Source organism: Conger conger, chromosome 6, assembly GCF_963514075.1.
Source record: "Conger conger chromosome 6, fConCon1.1, whole genome shotgun sequence".
NCBI lineage: Eukaryota > Metazoa > Chordata > Actinopteri > Anguilliformes > Congridae > Conger > Conger conger.
This window is the reverse complement of record NC_083765.1, coordinates 59,087,435-59,104,755: the sequence shown is the minus strand read 5'-3', so window position 1 is coordinate 59,104,755 and position 17,321 is coordinate 59,087,435. Positions and strand designations below refer to the sequence as shown.

At 41.4% G+C, this 17,321-nt stretch overlaps 1 protein-coding gene across 1 annotated transcript; it reads right to left on the bottom strand.

The window, feature by feature from the left end:
* Positions 1-1,413: 1,413 nt before the first annotated feature.
* Positions 1,414-15,433, bottom strand: LOC133130794 (peroxisomal membrane protein PEX16-like). Its single transcript, XM_061245638.1, has 11 exons — positions 15,189-15,433; positions 14,757-14,792; positions 14,408-14,484; positions 11,760-11,893; positions 8,373-8,473; positions 7,008-7,088; positions 6,557-6,706; positions 5,968-6,040; positions 4,737-4,856; positions 3,387-3,451; positions 1,414-2,413 (listed from the first exon to the last, which is right to left on the bottom strand). Exons 1-11 carry the CDS (start codon positions 15,313-15,315, stop codon positions 2,355-2,357), a joined length of 1,023 nt encoding a protein of 340 aa, XP_061101622.1. The 5' UTR covers positions 15,316-15,433; the 3' UTR covers positions 1,414-2,354.
* Positions 15,434-17,321: the final 1,888 nt, after the last annotated feature.

Here is a 17,321-nt window from a genome sequence, read left to right as displayed (position 1 = left end):
AAGATGGTTCTGATTCGCTCACACTTAAGTCTGCATATCTTGTTCAAAACTGATAATCTTGGGGTTTAACTCCTGACCTTTGTGCTTCCATGTAGCTTGCTAGGCTGAAGTAACATGAGCATTGGCAGGGCCCGACAGTGAATCACTTATAACCCAGAGCAATGAGCAGGTTTCACCTCAGGGGCAAAGGGGGGGTTTGGCCCTCATTCCTGCTCCATCAGCTTGATACTGATGACGTGCCATATAATACTGGATGCCATATTTTATTAAAAGGGTAAACATCTCTGCCAGTGCCAATTGGTGTTACCTCTCTCCTCTTATACTCTGTAGACTGTGTGTTGATTGCAGACAACTGGCGTATCCTTAAGATTTGGCTGAAGAAATGTGTTTCAGACAGCAGCATTATCGTTGAAATGGAAAAGAATTATGGAAAAGAATGATGCATTGTCTAGGCTATACTTTTAAGTCATGCATCATTATTCATACTATGGAAACAAAACCTTTGGTTGAGAACTCCGTTCAACCAAGAATTTGCCATCAGTGAACTGTAAAATACCACTTTTTGCCAATAGATGGCACCCACATATAATGGATGGGGAGAATGGGATTTTCTTTAGTTAGCTAGCTAGTGGGCCAAATTGAATATTTAATGTAAGTGAATGTACAGTAGTTAGCCATGACTGTTTAATTGGTCAATTAATTTTGGACAAATAATTATGTATAGGCCCATATACATACATACTGTAAGTTATGTATCTGCTTCTGCACTTTTATCCAGAATGGCATGCAGTAGGCCTATATGAATGAGATCATAGAAATATACACTATATACTCCACAATACACACTTTAATCAATTAATTACCCTAGTTTAGAAATTGTATGCTACGTACCAACAGAGTTTGTGGGCAAGCTATGCTGAAAGAGTGATACAAGATATTTGGTCCCATATAGGATACATGGACATTGGAAATAAATCATGCTTTAGAAAACTGCAAAATAAGTATATTGCCTCTTACTTGAATATGCAAAATTGGCAATACACTTTACTGTTAACTACTTTCAAGATTAATTATTTGAAAGATTTGAATATTAAACAATCTGCCCAGTGGTGAGCATATGGTGTTTGACGTGTAGTAGATGTTATCCGTGGCTGATACCTTGATGGAGAGCAGGCTGATGTTAGTGTTAGGGCTCATCAATTTACTTACCTGACTTTTGAGGCTTTCAGCAAATGCAAACATTTCACGTAAAACATTCAGGTATTGAGGTATGCTACATGAAGGTGCCCATAGTGTAAAGTGTGCTTCAACATTAATTCCTGAATTTGCACAGGACTAATGTATGACTTCTCAAGTCTCGTATATAACACCACAAGCAGGCAAAGAACAAAAAGTTATGGGAAAACGTACCAATACATCTGATCATTTTGAGATTTATTGAAAGGTTTTACAAATTTTTTTACAAGATTTACAAAATCATAGACAATTACATACCCCCATAATAATAAAACGGTCTTGATTCTTCAGGATCTCTTAACCTTTTCCCAAAAAGCCTTCACAACTTTTATATGTTCCTTGTATTAACAAAAGCCATTTTCACAAACCTCCATAAATTACCAGCTGGGTCCAATTAGTGCCAAGACCCTATGGAAATGGCTCATTAAAATCATAACGTGAGTGTCTGGTGGGATGTACAATACCCATTAGCGCAGGAATTCTCAATATTGTCAGATCATTTAATTCACAGTTATATCCGTGCCTCGTGCGCCCATCCTCTGAGAGAGTGCCTGAATGAAACGGGGGCACGGACGGGTAGCCAGCCCGCTAGTGCGTGCCAGCCCAGTGCCCGCGCACTTCATCAGGGCAGCCGACTCACTCACAGAAAACTACAATCAGAGACATGCTGGTACCTGCTTGTTTAATGCAGGAGATATCTTTCATTACACAGTAATAACTGCAGGGTAAATAATACTTACTATTTAAGGAACACTCAAAAGTATGACGAATATGACAACTGACGTCAGGACAAAAAGAAAAATGTAAAATGTATCCAAAAGGATTATCCCCCAAAAAGAAATCACAATAAATAGGAATCTAATATAATTAATATAATGTCCTTTCGATGTAATGGATACCTACCGCAGTGACTCAATTGAAAAGTAAAACATAGATGAGGTTGTTCACAATTTAGTCAGACGCATTATATTTTTACAAACAGTTTTGTGGAGGTTGTGAGTTTTTCTTTGAAAAAACCAAACTGCTGGCAGAGATGTATACTGGGATATCCCATCATGCATGGTTCATCTTCCTCTGAAGCCTTTTTTCCTTGTGTAACACATCCATATGCGATGATCTCACCCCCAATTGTAAAAGTAAATCTTCTGCCAGACTGGGAGGTAGTCCATCAGAGGACCTGCGGAAACACATAACACCGAATGACCAATCCAGAAAATGGCCTTCTCTTTAAACACCTTGAGGATACGCATAACACCAAATGACCAACACAGAAAATGGCCTTCTCTTTAAACACCTTGAGGATACGCATAACGCCAAATGACCAACACAGAAAATGGCCTTCTCTTTACACCTTGAGGATACGCATAACACCAAATGACCAATCCAGAAAATGGCCTTCTCTTTAAGCACCCTGAAAACACACATAATAATGAATGAGCAATCCAGAAAATGCCCTTCTCTTTAAACACCCTGAGGATACGCATAACACCGAAAGACCAATCCAGAAAATGCCCTTCTCTTTAAACACCCTGAGGAGATACGCAAAACACTGAATGACCAATCCAGAAACTGGCCTTCTCTTTAAGCACCCTGAAAACACATAATACCGAATGAGCAATGCACAAAATTACCTTCTATTTAAACAGCCTGAGGATAGGCTTAAGATTGAATGATCAATGCATGAAATTCCCTTCTCTTTAAACACACTTAGTACACACATAACACTGAATGACCAATGCACAAAATGGCCTTCTCTTTAAACACCCTGAGTACACACATAACACTGAATGACCAATGCACAAAATGGCCTTCTCTTTAAACACCCTGAGTACACACATAACACTGAATGACCAATGCACAAAATGGCCTTCTCTTTAAACACCCTGAGTACACACATAACACTGAATGACCAATGCACAAAATGGCCTTCTCTTTAAACACCCTGAGTACACACATAACACCGAATGACCAATGCACAAAATTGCCTTCTCTTTAAACACCCAGAGGATACGCATAACACCGAATGACCAATGCATAAACTGGCCTTTTTAAATGCTCAATCAAAGTAATATGCACAGTCTTACAGATGTTGTGCTTAAAAAAAAAAAGTCAGCTGTTTTGAGAGGGGCGCTGCAATGATTTATACTCACGTGTGAGGAATCCAAAACCTGGTATTTGGTCTGTGAGAAATCTGAGCAGAAACAGAATCTTTGTCCTGTATAAATAGAATGAAATGTGATGAAAGCTGAAAAGATGGCAGACGTGTCTATTAATACCCTGTTCTCCCAAATGCTTTACATTCCAGAGGGCTGTCAACTGCGCTGAAATATACCACTGTGACCCCCACGTCCCCCCCAGTGCCAATCTATACGCTTACTGAAGTGTGTTTTCAATAAGACTCCATCTGCCTATGAAAATACTTGCCAAAGTTTTCACGTAATATTGTAAACCTGAAGATTATGATGGTTGTAATGTATGCCTCACATTGATAATCGTGCACAAAGATTTGCAACATTTCACTGGATTATTTACATTAGCACAGCTTTACTGCACATTAGCATAAATTAGTACAGACCACTTTGTACAACCACTTTGTTCAACAGGACAACTGTATCACTGCTGCAGATTAGACTAAATGAATCCCAGTAATGACCTATCTTTTCCAGAGACAGATACTGGGGGGAATGAATGAAGAAATGTGGTGGCAGGCGCGGTGCTTTAGCTGTGTCTGCCTCAGACGCCTGCCTTTCTCAAAGGTGCAAGAGGTTAAGGCGTCTTTAAATTATCCAGCAACAGTCAATACGGAAGTTAAGAGCAACATAATAATCTTGAATACGTTACTCAAATTGCACACCTTTCCAATTAGGGACAGAAGAATGAGGACCGATGTCCAGTCAGAGAGAATCAGAGCAACGGAGATGCTCTCACTCTCACTCACTCACACACACTCACTCACTCACTCACTCACTCACTCACTCACTCACTCACTCACTCACTCACTCACACTCTCACTCACTCACTCTCACACACTCACTCACACTCACACACACTCACTCTCTCACTCACTCTCTCACTCACTCACACTCACTCACTCACTCACACTCACACACACTCTCTCACTCACACTCACTCACTCACTCACTCTCACACACTCACTCACTCTCACTCACTCATTCACTCACTCACACACTCACTCACACACTCACTCTCTCACTCACTCTCACTCACTCTCACACACTCACTCACACTCACACACACTCTCTCACTCACTCTCTCACACACACTCACTCACACTCACACACACTCACACTCACTCACACTCTCACTCTCACACACACAGGCTCTTACTCAGAGTATCGGTCATAGAAGCACACACAGGCTCTTACTCAGAGTATCGGTCATAGAAGCACACACAGGCTCTTACTCAGAGTATCGGTCATAGAAGCACACACAGGCTCTTACTCAGAGTATCGGTCATAGAAGCACACACAGGCTCTTACTCAGAGTATCGGTCGTAGAAGGGGGATCTGAGCAGGTAGAAGCAGAGCAGTAGCGCTCTGCGTCTCATCTCCGCTCGCTCCGGACCATTCAGAGACTTCGTTTCACTCATGAGGCCGAAGCTGGGGGAAGATAAATAGCGTTACACTACTCCACTGTACACAGGACAGGGGGTACGTCCTGTTAGAGAGTGTGTGTGTGTGTGTGTGTAAAACTGGGGGAAGATAAACAGCGTTACACTACTCCCCCACACACAGCAGAGGGTACATCCTGTTAGAGAGAGTTTGTGTATGTGTGTGTGTGTGTGTGTGTGTGTAAAACTGTGGGAAGATAAACAGCGTCACACTACTCTACCACACACACTCCACTGTACACAGCACAGAGGGTACATCCTGTTAGAGAGTGTGTGTGTGTGTGTGTGCATAAACCTGGGGGAAGATAAACAGCGTTACACTACTCCACTACAAACACTCCACTGTACACAGCACAGAGGGTACATCCTGTTAGAGAGTGTGTGTGTGTGTGTGTGCATAAACCTGGGGGAAGATAAACAGCGTTACACTACTCCACTACAAACACTCCACTGTACACAGCACAGAGGGTACGTCCTGTTAAGAGTGAATGTGTGTGTGTGTGTGTGTGTGTAAAACTGGGGGAAGATAAACAGCGTTCCACTACTCCAACACACACACTCCACTGTAAACAGCAGAGTCCTGTTAGAGTGTGTGTGTGTGTACACAGCAGAGGGTATGTTCTGTGAGAGTGTGTGTGTGTGTGTGTGTGTGTGTATGTGTACACAGCAGAGGATACATTCTGTGAGAGTGTGTGTGTGTGTGTGTGTGTGTGTGTGTATGTGTACACAGCAGAGGGTACATTCTGTGAGAGTGTGTGTGTGTGTGTGTGTATGTATGTGTACACAGCAGAGGGTACATTCTGTGAGAGTGTGTGTGTGTGTGTATGTGTGTACACAGCAGAAGTACATTATGTGAGAGTGTGTGTGTGTGTGTGTGTGTGTGTGTGTGTGTGTACTCAGCAGAGGGTACATTCTGTGAGTGTGTGTGTGCATGTGTGTGTGAGTGTGTGTGTACACAGCAGAGGGTACATTCTGTGAGTGTGTGTGTGCATGTGTGTGTGAGTGTGTGTGTACACAGCAGAAGTACATTGTGTGCCGTGGGTAACACGGAGCTCTGCGGAATGCCTTCAGCCCACAGCTACCTGAGAGGCTGCCATTACCTTGTTACTTCCAAGAGAGCCGAAATGAGCCAGGGCTTCCACGATTTCCTCCCACAAAGCCGGAGGCAGAGCACTTTGATAGGAGTGTGTGAAGGAAAGAAAGCCACATCCACAAACAAAGCCCTCCACAGCCATGGGAGCTTTATGCAGGTGAAAAAAATGACAAGATGGCTGCCTGACAAAGCCTGCTGCCGAAACCCTGTCAACATTTGAAATGCTAGACAGTCAGTCTTGAGATAACTTTTAATGGGTAATTCTGAGATGATTAAATGCGTGTAAAACTAATGGATCCCCTAATCTAGTCAATGGGTGTCGATCAAATCAATCCCATTATCAGTCTTATCAATGCATTTTTTCTGTGAGTCTGTGGCACTCCTGTGTGTTCACTGCTCATGTCGGACGATTCTCACATTTATAGCCCTCCAACAGGACTTTTACTACTTGGAATTTGGACACTTAAGACAAGCATATTTTTTCTAAAAGATCTCAAGTCTTGTTAAGTCACTTTTCGCAGTGCGGGTAAAAACATTTGAAGCTGTGAAAGCAGTCGGTACGCAGAGCCAGTGGCTGTTTGAGCGGGCGAGGATACAGTGGACCAGCGGTCGGCTGATGAACATAGACTCAGCGATAGTCTCCTGCAGACCCAGCGGAGTGGAGGCTGGGTGCGGGTCCTCCTGGGGCCTGCCCCTCCTCCTCTCCTGCCGAGGGGCTCCCCACAGACGGGTGTGCAGGGCGGGCTCTGGGGTATAAGGTAAATGTGCATTTATATAGGGCTTTCATCCACAGCACTTTACCATTAATGCCTCTCACACACCAAGTGTGAAAGGCTGCCATGCAAAGGCACCAATCAGCTCAAAGGGAGAATTTAGGGGTTAGGCGTTGTGCTCAGGGACACTTCAACACACCCAGGCTGGGGGACTGAGCCAGCAACCCTCCGATTGCCAGATTATGTCTAATGTCACCCCCATATGCTGAAAGCAGTTTTGGCCAACCACCTCAAAGCACACCACAATGAAAGAGGGGGTTTGGGGGGTTCTTACCACCGCTCAGCGGCCGCACCACCCTTCCGGATCGCTGCCCCACGAAGGTGGGCTCCATCTCTGCACCTTCACTCTCCTCATCTGCAGAAAAACATTCATGTCCAATCTGTCCATTTGAACAGAGGCTGTTACTGCTAACAGAGCAGAAGTGCATTACCACTGCGGCTACGCTTGAGTGTAACATAACATAATGATGATAATTCAGCCCAGCAAAGCTTGCCTTTTCCTACCACTAAAGTATACCTACTGCTTAGTTTCCCCATCATGGTCTGGAAAACCCCCAGTGTTTCTGCCTCCACTACATGTCCTGGCAAGCTATTCCACACAGTGGCCACTCTGTGTGGAAAGAATACTTCCTAATGTCTGTACGGAATTTATCCATTGCTAATTTCCATTTATGCCCACACACATTAGTGCCAATACTTCATCACGGCACAATCGATTAGAACTACCGTGTTTCACACAGTGGGATTTTGGGCAAAACCAGACACAAACCGTCCTTTATTAAACTGTAATTTAAACACACCTTATTCTGCTAGTTCTCAATAGTTCATTTCCTTGGTATAAATTTAGACCAAAAATATATTCATGTAGAAGAGGATTCCAGCAGACATCATTGCCTCAGTCAGTTTACTTTCAAATTTGCTGATGGCAGCCTTAACAGAATACGGGTCACTTCTCCTATGCACAGTAATATTTTTTTTCTAATCCTTCATTTTACCTGGGGAGATCTATTGAGAACATGTTCTCTTTTGCAAGGATGCCCTGGGAGAACAGTTGCCAGTTGGGCGAGAGAGAGAGAGAGAGAGAGCGGGGTAAAGCAGTTTTTGGGTTAAGGGCCTTGCTCAAGGGCCAACAGCAGGGTTCTTTTTTCCCCCATTCAGGACATGCCTGTGATTATCTTACCATCTATTAAGAGTTTTCCTAATGGACTTGGATGGCTGTGTTTTTCTTCTTCCAGGCGAATGTTAAACAACTTTCCCTGGGAGCCTATCAGGCCACAAGCACAGCTGTGCAGTTCCTCAATGGAGGGTCAGTGGGCCCTAGTGTACTATGAACTAATCTTTCTCCTCTTCTCCTTCCCTGCGTATGGACAGGAAGGTCTGATTAGACCATGTTGGGCGTTAGTCTATAGGATAGGAATGTATGGTGGGAGTGAGGAGGGGGTAGAGGGCGAAGCCATTGAGAGGAAACTCCAAAGCAGTATGCTGTTGTTTCCTGGCCATAAGGGTTAACAGATGTAAGTTTATTTTAAAGTGGTGGTATAGCTTTTATTCACATCTCTACAACCATCACAACTTCAGAAAAACCCACATTAAAGATGAACAGAACTGTAGAACTGCAGAGGTGAATCCTGCTTCTTACCCAAGCTTCTGAGATGCCTCTCTCTGTCCAAGGGGAGGATGGGTGGAGATGTCTGGATCCCGGACTTGTACCAGAACAGCAGCAGGATTCTCAGGATGGCTCTGAAGGAGAGCGAGACTTATTACACCTCACCCTCGCCCACACAGCAATTCAGCCAGGGCGCTGGAAACGGCCTCCATCCCTCATTTCACCGCGACAGGAGAAATCACTGACACAGCGATACCGGGACAGTGGAGGGACCTGCTAATCCTCTATGGCTGCAGCAGTGCTAACGGTCGCCACTGCGCTAACAGAAGCCTGGGCAGATATTAAGCGCTAATGATTAGCCGCTCTCGCGCGGCGTAATACGAAAGTAAATGAATCCACGCTGTGCCTGCTCGAACTCCAGGCCTCGGTACAAAGTGTTCCCAACATAATGAAAGATAACAGCTGCGACAGCGCAGAGCAAATACAGGCTGTTTTGTATTTATGTAATTCTGGATTATTCACAAGCATTATTACATTGTGTTCAACAACTGCGAAATGTTTGCAAATTGTGATTTTTTTTTTTCTCGCCAGAACAGACTTGTTTGTAATGTCATATTTATCCTTGACTTAAGTAGTTCCCAAATCATAAAGTCTGTTGACAGCTGGCTCTCGACGATAAACATTGCCCTCCCCACTGGAAGATAAGTACGACAAGGTTTATGCAGAGTGTACTGTAATTATGTGTACCTGTGCATAAAGTGCAAATGTGTGTTCGCCCACGTTGGCAAATTAACAGCACTACCTTCGCTGTTGTTGTAGTGAGCTCTGTCCTAGCAACCAATTTGGTTTTGGGTTTATGCTGCTAGTTCAGGAGAAGTACACAATTAGGAGAAGTTACATTAATGCGATCTTCAGACTAGGCATATACACATTTGGGTTAAAGCTTGAAGGTTGCTATTTTTGCATATTTGCCTTTGGGTGACCAATATTTAATATGCTTCAATAAAAAAACATTCAACAGATTGCTAGCTGTTCAAAATGGAGAAACAAGCAGTCTAATCTATTAAGCCATTAAATGTTGTCTTGAATGTTCAGTGACCAGTGCTGGTTGGACATTGCTCATGTTGATTTTGTGAAGGTGTTCCCCCTGAGATGAGGAGATGATGTATACACTCACCGAGCACTTTATTATTTATGCGATTATCTAATCAGCTAATCGTGGGGCAGATGTGCAATGCATAAAATCATGCTGATACAGGTCAAGAGCTTCAGTTAATGTTCACATCAACCACCAGAATGGGGAAAAAATGTGATCTAAGAGACATTGATTGTTAGTGGTAGAGAGGGTGGCTTGAGTATCTCTCCTGGGATTTTCAAGCACACTAGTCTCTTGAGCTTGCAGAGAATGGTGCGAAAAGTGAGCAGCAGTTCTGCGGGCAGAAATGCCTTGTTAATGAGAGAGGTCAGAGGAGAAGGACCAGACTGGTCAAAGCTGACAGGAAGATGACAGTAAGGCAAATAACCACACATTACAACAGTGGTATGCAGACACAACTGAACACACAATGCGTCAAACCTCTTAACTGGATAGGCTACAGCAGCAGAAGACTTAATAAATCTAAAAGAATAAGTCTACCTAATGAAGTGCTCACTGATTGTATATTCTTATGAAAGTAATAATTACTGATGTGCAAACAGATGTTAGTGTAGCTCAGGCGAGATCAGAAAATTCGGACAACACAACTACATGCACACACACATGCACGCGCACACACCCGACCAAGCCAGCCGCATAAATTTTGCTACCAACTTCTCAACTTTGCCAACTTTCAACGTGATCCTCTGCTCTGTCATAAAAAGACATTTTATGGCCAGAACCAGACATGAATATGCAAAAGTAATAAAGACCTACAGACTAGCATATCCATGAATTATGCCTTTCCCTTTAATTACCAGACCGACATGTTCCTTTTTTTCCCCCTCCTTAAAATTTCTCCCTAATTCTAAGTTGGCTATTTCTGCATCTGTGCCACCCAGACCCTGTACAAGCCCAATGCACACTTTATACTACGATAAAACTAAATTACTGCATAGAAGTTTCTGTAGTCTGAAGTCTGAAATCTTTCGGACTGAATAGTACTTTGAATTGCAGGTGTCTTCATTACTGATCCAAATGTGGGCTTCATTTCAATAATGAAGGCTTTGAAATGAAATAAAGGCAGCCCGTAACAAATTAAATTATACTTCAGGGTAATCTCCCTTCGCACTCAATAAAATTAATGACTTTTTCACCCGATAACAGCACATTATAAGGGTTTACCGGTTCCTATAAACTGTGGATTAATTAATGCATGAGGCCAACGTGTGAAAGAGTGAGCAGGGGGGTAAACCCTGCTCCAAAAAATCTCAGGTGCTGAACCCAGTTCCTTCAGTCATCCATTGTCCATAATCACTCATTTCCATTGTCTTATAACAATCAAATAAATCATTTGTTATTTAGCTGACACTTTTTGTCCAAAGCGACAGTTGATTAGACTAAGGGACAATACGGTTATCGTGGCTAAACCGGGGCTTGAACCACCAACCTTCCACTCGGCTACAGGCTGCCCTAGTCTTAATTAGGCCATTTCAACCAACTGCCAATAAAGAGAGAGAGAACTAGAGAACATGGTAAGGAAAACATGGTAACACTTTAAAATAAGGTTACCTGAACTGGCATTAACTAATGTAGTTGCTAACTAACTTCTCATAGTTCACTCTGCACAACGTTTGTTTATGTATATGAACATAATTACATCACATTAACAACTACATTAGTTAATGCTAATTCATATTGGAATTAAAAAAGAAACAGTTCATGTATTTGACAATGGTTAACTTATGCAATATGTTCATCCTATGTTCGCTAACGTATAAATATTCATGTAAATAATACAGTGTGCTGGCTTTCATTATTACTCAGCACTTAATGGGTCAATTAAACCTGGTTTTTGGATCTGAATGAGTTGCTGAAATGAAGGTGAAAATGAAAACCAGCAGACCCTACAGCTATCCAGGACCAGGAGTGAGGATCACTGCTCTAGTTAGCTTATGAATGTATTTGTACATCAATTCATTCATGTTAACAACTACATTAGCTAATGCCAATTCCTGTACATTATTGTAGTGTGTAAGTGTAAGTGTGACCTAAAACGATTTGTGTTGGCTTGAATAAGCATTATGCTTTATGGTCTGGACGAGGGCTGTAGTAGTCTGATGGACACGTGTGAATTAACTGGAACCAGTGAACAGGCCCAGAATCGATGACGCTGGCCTGCCTGATTAATGTCAGTTCTGACGCTGGCCTGCCTGATTAATGTCAGTTCTCACAGGGGTCCGAGAGCCCAGGCCAGGCCACGGTGAAGGAGAAGAGGTCCTTACTTGCTGATCTGGAGGAGGACGATGACCAGCCATCGGCCCACTTCCCCCCACAGCCTGCTGGCACCCAGCTCAATGAAGACCTCCAGGTACTCCAGCACCGACAGCCAGGTGAGCAGCCTCTGCTCAGACAGAGACTGGAAGAAAGCGCACACAATCTCTGTAGTTATTGTTTTATTTTGGTCCTTAAAACAATAGTAACAATGTGAAGAAATGTTGTATTTTGTTACAACAACAAAATACAACGATAAATCAACGCATCAAGACAATAATGCAATTAATAAAAGGTATAGGCTGAAGCCTTAGCTTATTAAACCTATTCTTCTCACAATATGAAATGATATACAAACTAAAACAAACTAGTAGAAAACACACACATTCAGGCAGGCATATACACACACAAATATTTTCCTGAGCAACGAAGGACATTTTTTCCATCCAATGGCAAAGATTGCCACAGCCAAATTACTTTTTAAGCATAGAGGTCTGTGGAATTAAATTACATTATTTTTAAAAGACTACATTTTTCCAAATTCAAATTCAAGTTTTTTTTCTTCTTTTTTTTAAAGCTGCAGCAAGATGGCAGTGTTGTTTATTTCTTTAACTTCATAAAACCCTCAGAAAACAGAGAGGCCTCTTACAGTCGTACCTATTATACAGAAGATTCTTCTTCCTGTCTATACACCTGTTAATGCAAATATTCAATCAGCCAATCATGTAGCAGCAACTAAATACATAAACGCATGCAGGTGGGGTCAAGAGGTTCAGCTGTTTTTCAGACCAAATGTCAGAATGGGGAACAAATGTGATCTAAGTGTGGACCGTGATCGGATTGATGGGGGTGGTTTGATTTTTTCAGAATAAGCAGTTCTATAAAGCTATTAAATGTTGGCCTGACCAGTGCTGTTGGATATTGCTCATATTGATTTTGTGAGTAAAGGTATTCCCCCTGAGATGATGAGATGATGTATACACTCACCGAGCACTTTATTAGGAACATTTTCACTTTATTACACCTAGCAGTGCAATGCATACAACCATGTAGAGTCAGGAGCTTCAGTTAATGTTCACATCAACCATCAGGATGTGAACAAAATGTGAACTATGTGACCTTGATTGTTGATGTCAGACAGGGTGGTTTGAGTATCTCAGAAACCGCTAATCTCATCGGTTTTTCACGCATGACAGTCTCTAGAGTTTGCAGAGAATGGTGCGCAAAACAAACAGCATTCAGTGAGCAGCAGTTCTGCGTGCAAAAGCATCGTGTTAATGAGAGAGACTGGTCAAAGCTGTCAAGAAGGCGACAGTAATGCAAATACCAACACATTACAACAGTGCAGAAGAGCATCTCTGAACACATAATGCATCAAACATCGAATTGGATAGGCTACAACAGCAAAAGACTTATTAAGTCTAAAAAATAAGTCTAATAAATACCTAATAAAGTGCTCACTGAGTGTATATGAAGACATGTGCTCCATAGGGGGATGTTTTCCAACTACAAAACCTGTGAGCTTTCCTGTGCTGTTACAGACCTGTATCTTTAAAAAGAGCATAACTACTACCAGGTCATCTCCATACTAAAATCCTTCACAAGCTATAGGCTCTCCAATATTTTTGGTTTCACAAATTAGGCCTAAGCAGCCCCGTATAAACCCAATATAAATTTGCTGATGACAACGTCACGCGTATTAATGGGATACGTGTCACTTTTCCCATTCACTGTGAGCACAGTTCTTCAGTATCATCACGATATTGCTGATTATTATTGATGATTATTTTAAAATACTTCTGGGAAATTTGTGAGACTGTCCATAGGTATTTTAGCTAACCTTCCAGGCAGGAATACCGAAAGAGCTGTTGTGCCATTAGTGAATGCACAATAAGTTATTATTATAAATAAAGTACACTATATAAATACATTTTGATTTAAGATTAGGCTAGAAAATAAAGAGGCTTCAGGAATGGCAGATTGGCCACGAGAAAGGCTTATAGACAAATGATAATGATAAAGAAATCATCTTCAAGCATCAGAGGTTCAGTGTAGGTTTGTTCCAGTACATAGCACTGTGGGTGCTATGGGTCTTTGTCCCAAACATTATGGAGGGCACTGTATATGTTGAACCGGTTTCATATTTGGATGGCATGATACCTAATCATTTTACTCGGTGCTCAGTGCCCAGACAGAATGAATCACTCATGTCTTGTAGTTTCATGTAATATTGTGTTTCATTGTGCATGTTGTTTTTCTGTTCTTTTGCCAGTGTCCTCCAGGGTGACTTTCAGGGTTATAAATGTTGTATGTGCATAATAGCAATAACAATTAGCAAGTGAAACAAAAAATAATGACTATAACTCAATTTGCACTACCATATCCACTGGTATACATAGTGTAGTAAGCAGACAGGACTGGTGATCAGGACTGCCCCCACCACATATTCCTATGTAGCTCCATTTCCTGACAAATGCACAGTAAAAATCGTGACGCGAGCCCCAGATCAGAGCTACAGAAAAGAATAACATGAAATGTTGGCAAAACAGAGGGCCTCGCCACGGCGATCTTCCAGCTGAGACAATCTGGAAACAAAAGTCTCCATTAGCCCCGAGGCTAAATAATTCCCCACCTGACAACTTTAAACAGCTGCACTCACCGCAGGAAGAGCTCGGCTCTGACCCCGGCGCAATATCCCATCATTCAGCAGGACCAGCAGGTTGGAGGCGGAATACACTGAAGGACAAAGCAGCGCACACTACCTTAAAGCTCAGAGGTATTGAGGCTCTACAGAGTACAGTAAGCAAGAAGTCACAAGTTTAATTACGGCTGCTCGGCCAATAGCATTTCAGATGTAGGTAAAACACCTGACCTTGTATGTATTAAAAAACGGTGCCAGAGTTCATCACGTATACTGCGAGTGCACAGTATCAAGAACACCCGTTAGGGTCTAAGCCTGCAATCCACCTGCTTGGGAATTCTGAAGTCTTTGAGAGAGCACTGCTTACCTAGCGCAGAGAGTTCATGGGAGTCAGAAAACCGACCTGCAACAAAAACAGCAGCACAGGTTATAACCCTTATACCGTACATGTTTGTATAACATGTTTTTAAATGCATTTTGTGGGCATAATTATTTCAGAGGACGTGGTTTTAGTAATCATTCCTTGCGTCAAAAGTATGTATGTATGCATATATCCATACCTTTGACACAATGAATAGTGTATCACAAAGAACAGGCCAATGCACTGAATTATACATTTCTTCTTTCACAGAAGGTCTTGTTCAATGTTTTGGTGAAACAATTAAAATAAATATGCATAAATAATATTAATATTATTAATAATATATACACTATATTAGGTGGCATTAGGTGCCATTTCTGACAACGTGCAATTAATACGAAATCGGCTTTCTCGTTTCACCGTTTTTAAAAATAGTACCTGCAATGAGATACGAAAGTGTTCGGACAGTGCTTTCCAGATGCGACGTGGCTGAAGGGTTCTTCGTTACATATTCCTGGTATTTTTGGAAAAGACGGTCAAGTCTCTCTAGCCATTTTGCTGACATTTTGTCAGTTTTGTGGTTAGTTATGAAGACACCGTGTGAAAAACAAACCGAAACCAAAAGGTGAAACTCTGAAGACACGATACTCTAAAGTGAATTAAACTTCCGCATCGACGTTTCCTTCCCATAACACGGATTTCACTTCCTGTATACAGAAATTTTAAAGAGACAGTTACAATTCAAATATGTCATAATGTACGTCTATAGTAGTATGCTGTTGATTGAGCAATAGGTAATAATAATAATAATAATAATAATAATAATAATAATAATAATAATAATAATTTAAAGAATAAATAAATAATAATAATAATAATAATAATAATAATAATAATAATAATAATAATAGATTCTATAAAAGAAGAATAACTATACAACTAGAACAAAGTATTTAATTTCACAATGCAACTATAGTGGATATAGGGATTACATTAGTAGAATGCATGTTACGAACACTCACAGAAGCTGAAATGCAGTCTTGACTTATTAAAATGGGTTAAAGCATTAAGGATCAGTTCCACCTGCTCCCAATTGTATGCAATTTTATAACAGTTTTGTATTTTATTTCATTTTATTAATTTTATATCACTATTATGATGATCAATTTTATATCTTATTATTGTTGTATTTCATCTCTTCATTGATCTTTAAAAAAATATTTTTTATGTTAAGTGCATTGCACTGCAATCATGCATGGAAGGCGCTATGTAAATAAAGTTTACAATGAAGGCACATAATTGATTGATTTCAAATAAAACAGCAATACCCAGTCAGTTACCAGCTCAGAACTGCACTCACTGACCACTATATTGGGTACAACTCTGCACCAGCTCGTTAATGCAAATATCTAATCAGCCAATCATGTGCCAGCAACTGAATGCATACAAACTTGCAGGCATGGTGAAAGGGTTTAGTTGTTATTCAGACCAAACATCAGGGGGGAGAACAATTGTGATCTAAGTGACTTTGACCATGGAATGATTGACGGCGGTGGTTTGATTTTTTCAGAATCTCCTGATATTTTCCCACACAACTGTCTCTTGAGTTTACAGAGAATGATGCAAAAAACAAAAAAAACTGAATGGCAGTTCTGTGGGCAAAAATGCTTTGGGTAGCATCCCTCTGAACAGCATCTCTTAACACACAACAGGTTGAATCTTGAAGCAGATGACCTAAAGCAGCAGAAAATCACACTGGGTTCTACTCCTGTATGCTAAGAACAGGAAACTGAGGCTACAGTGGGAACAAGCTTCCCAAAATTGGACTGATGAAGGCTGTTGCATAGTCTGGTGAATTTATGCTGCGACATGCAGATGGCAGTGTCAGAATTTGGCATAAACAACATCGCTCCATGATCCATCCTGCCTTGTCTCAACGGTTCAGGCTGGTGGTGTGTGGTAATGGTGTGTGGTGTGGGGAGTACTTTCTTGGCCCCTTAGGGCAAATGTAATATTGTTTAAGTGACACAGCCTACCTAAGTATTGTTGCTCACATGTGAATTCCTTTATGGTCACAGTCTACCTATTTTCTGATAGGTACTTCAAGCAGGGCACCATGCCATGTCATCACAAGTTGGTTTCACAAACAACTCAATGAGTTCAGTGTACTCCAATGCCCTCCACAGTCACCAGCTCGCAATCCAACAGAGCATCGTGGGAGAATTGCAGCATGAGTGCCTAATAAAGTGGTCACTGAGTGTATAGAAATGTAATTTTTATCTACATCAATATATCATACATAATGTACCTCTGTTCAAGACCTAGAAGTTATGCAAGTGATTGAACCAATTAAATGGCTGTTTGAATGTTATTCTCACTGTTGGAAAGATAGTTACTGAAACCACATTCCACCACATTTATTTTAATTTCTAATGTACTTAGAAATGTTAATGTACTGTTCACCTTTTTTTGTCTTCCTGCCACTGTTTATCTAAGAGGAGACACGTTTATGGAAACTGCACACATTTGTGGGAAAGTTCTGACCTAGCCTAAAATTAAAGGTTTCAAATG

Excerpts from the sequence above, each read along its gene's own strand:
- LOC133130794 (XM_061245638.1), bottom strand. The coding sequence starts at position 15,315 with ATGTCAGCAAAATGGCTAGAGAGACTTGACCGTCTTTTCCAAAAATAC. Across the intron at positions 11,894-14,407 it reads AGAGCCGAGCTCTTCCTGCG|TCTCTGTCTGAGCAGAGGCT; the intron begins GTGAGTGCAGCT and ends GCTTTCTTCCAG. Across the intron at positions 3,452-4,736 it reads TTCTACGACCGATACTCTGA|GACAAAGATTCTGTTTCTGC; the intron begins GTAAGAGCCTGT and ends CTATTTATACAG.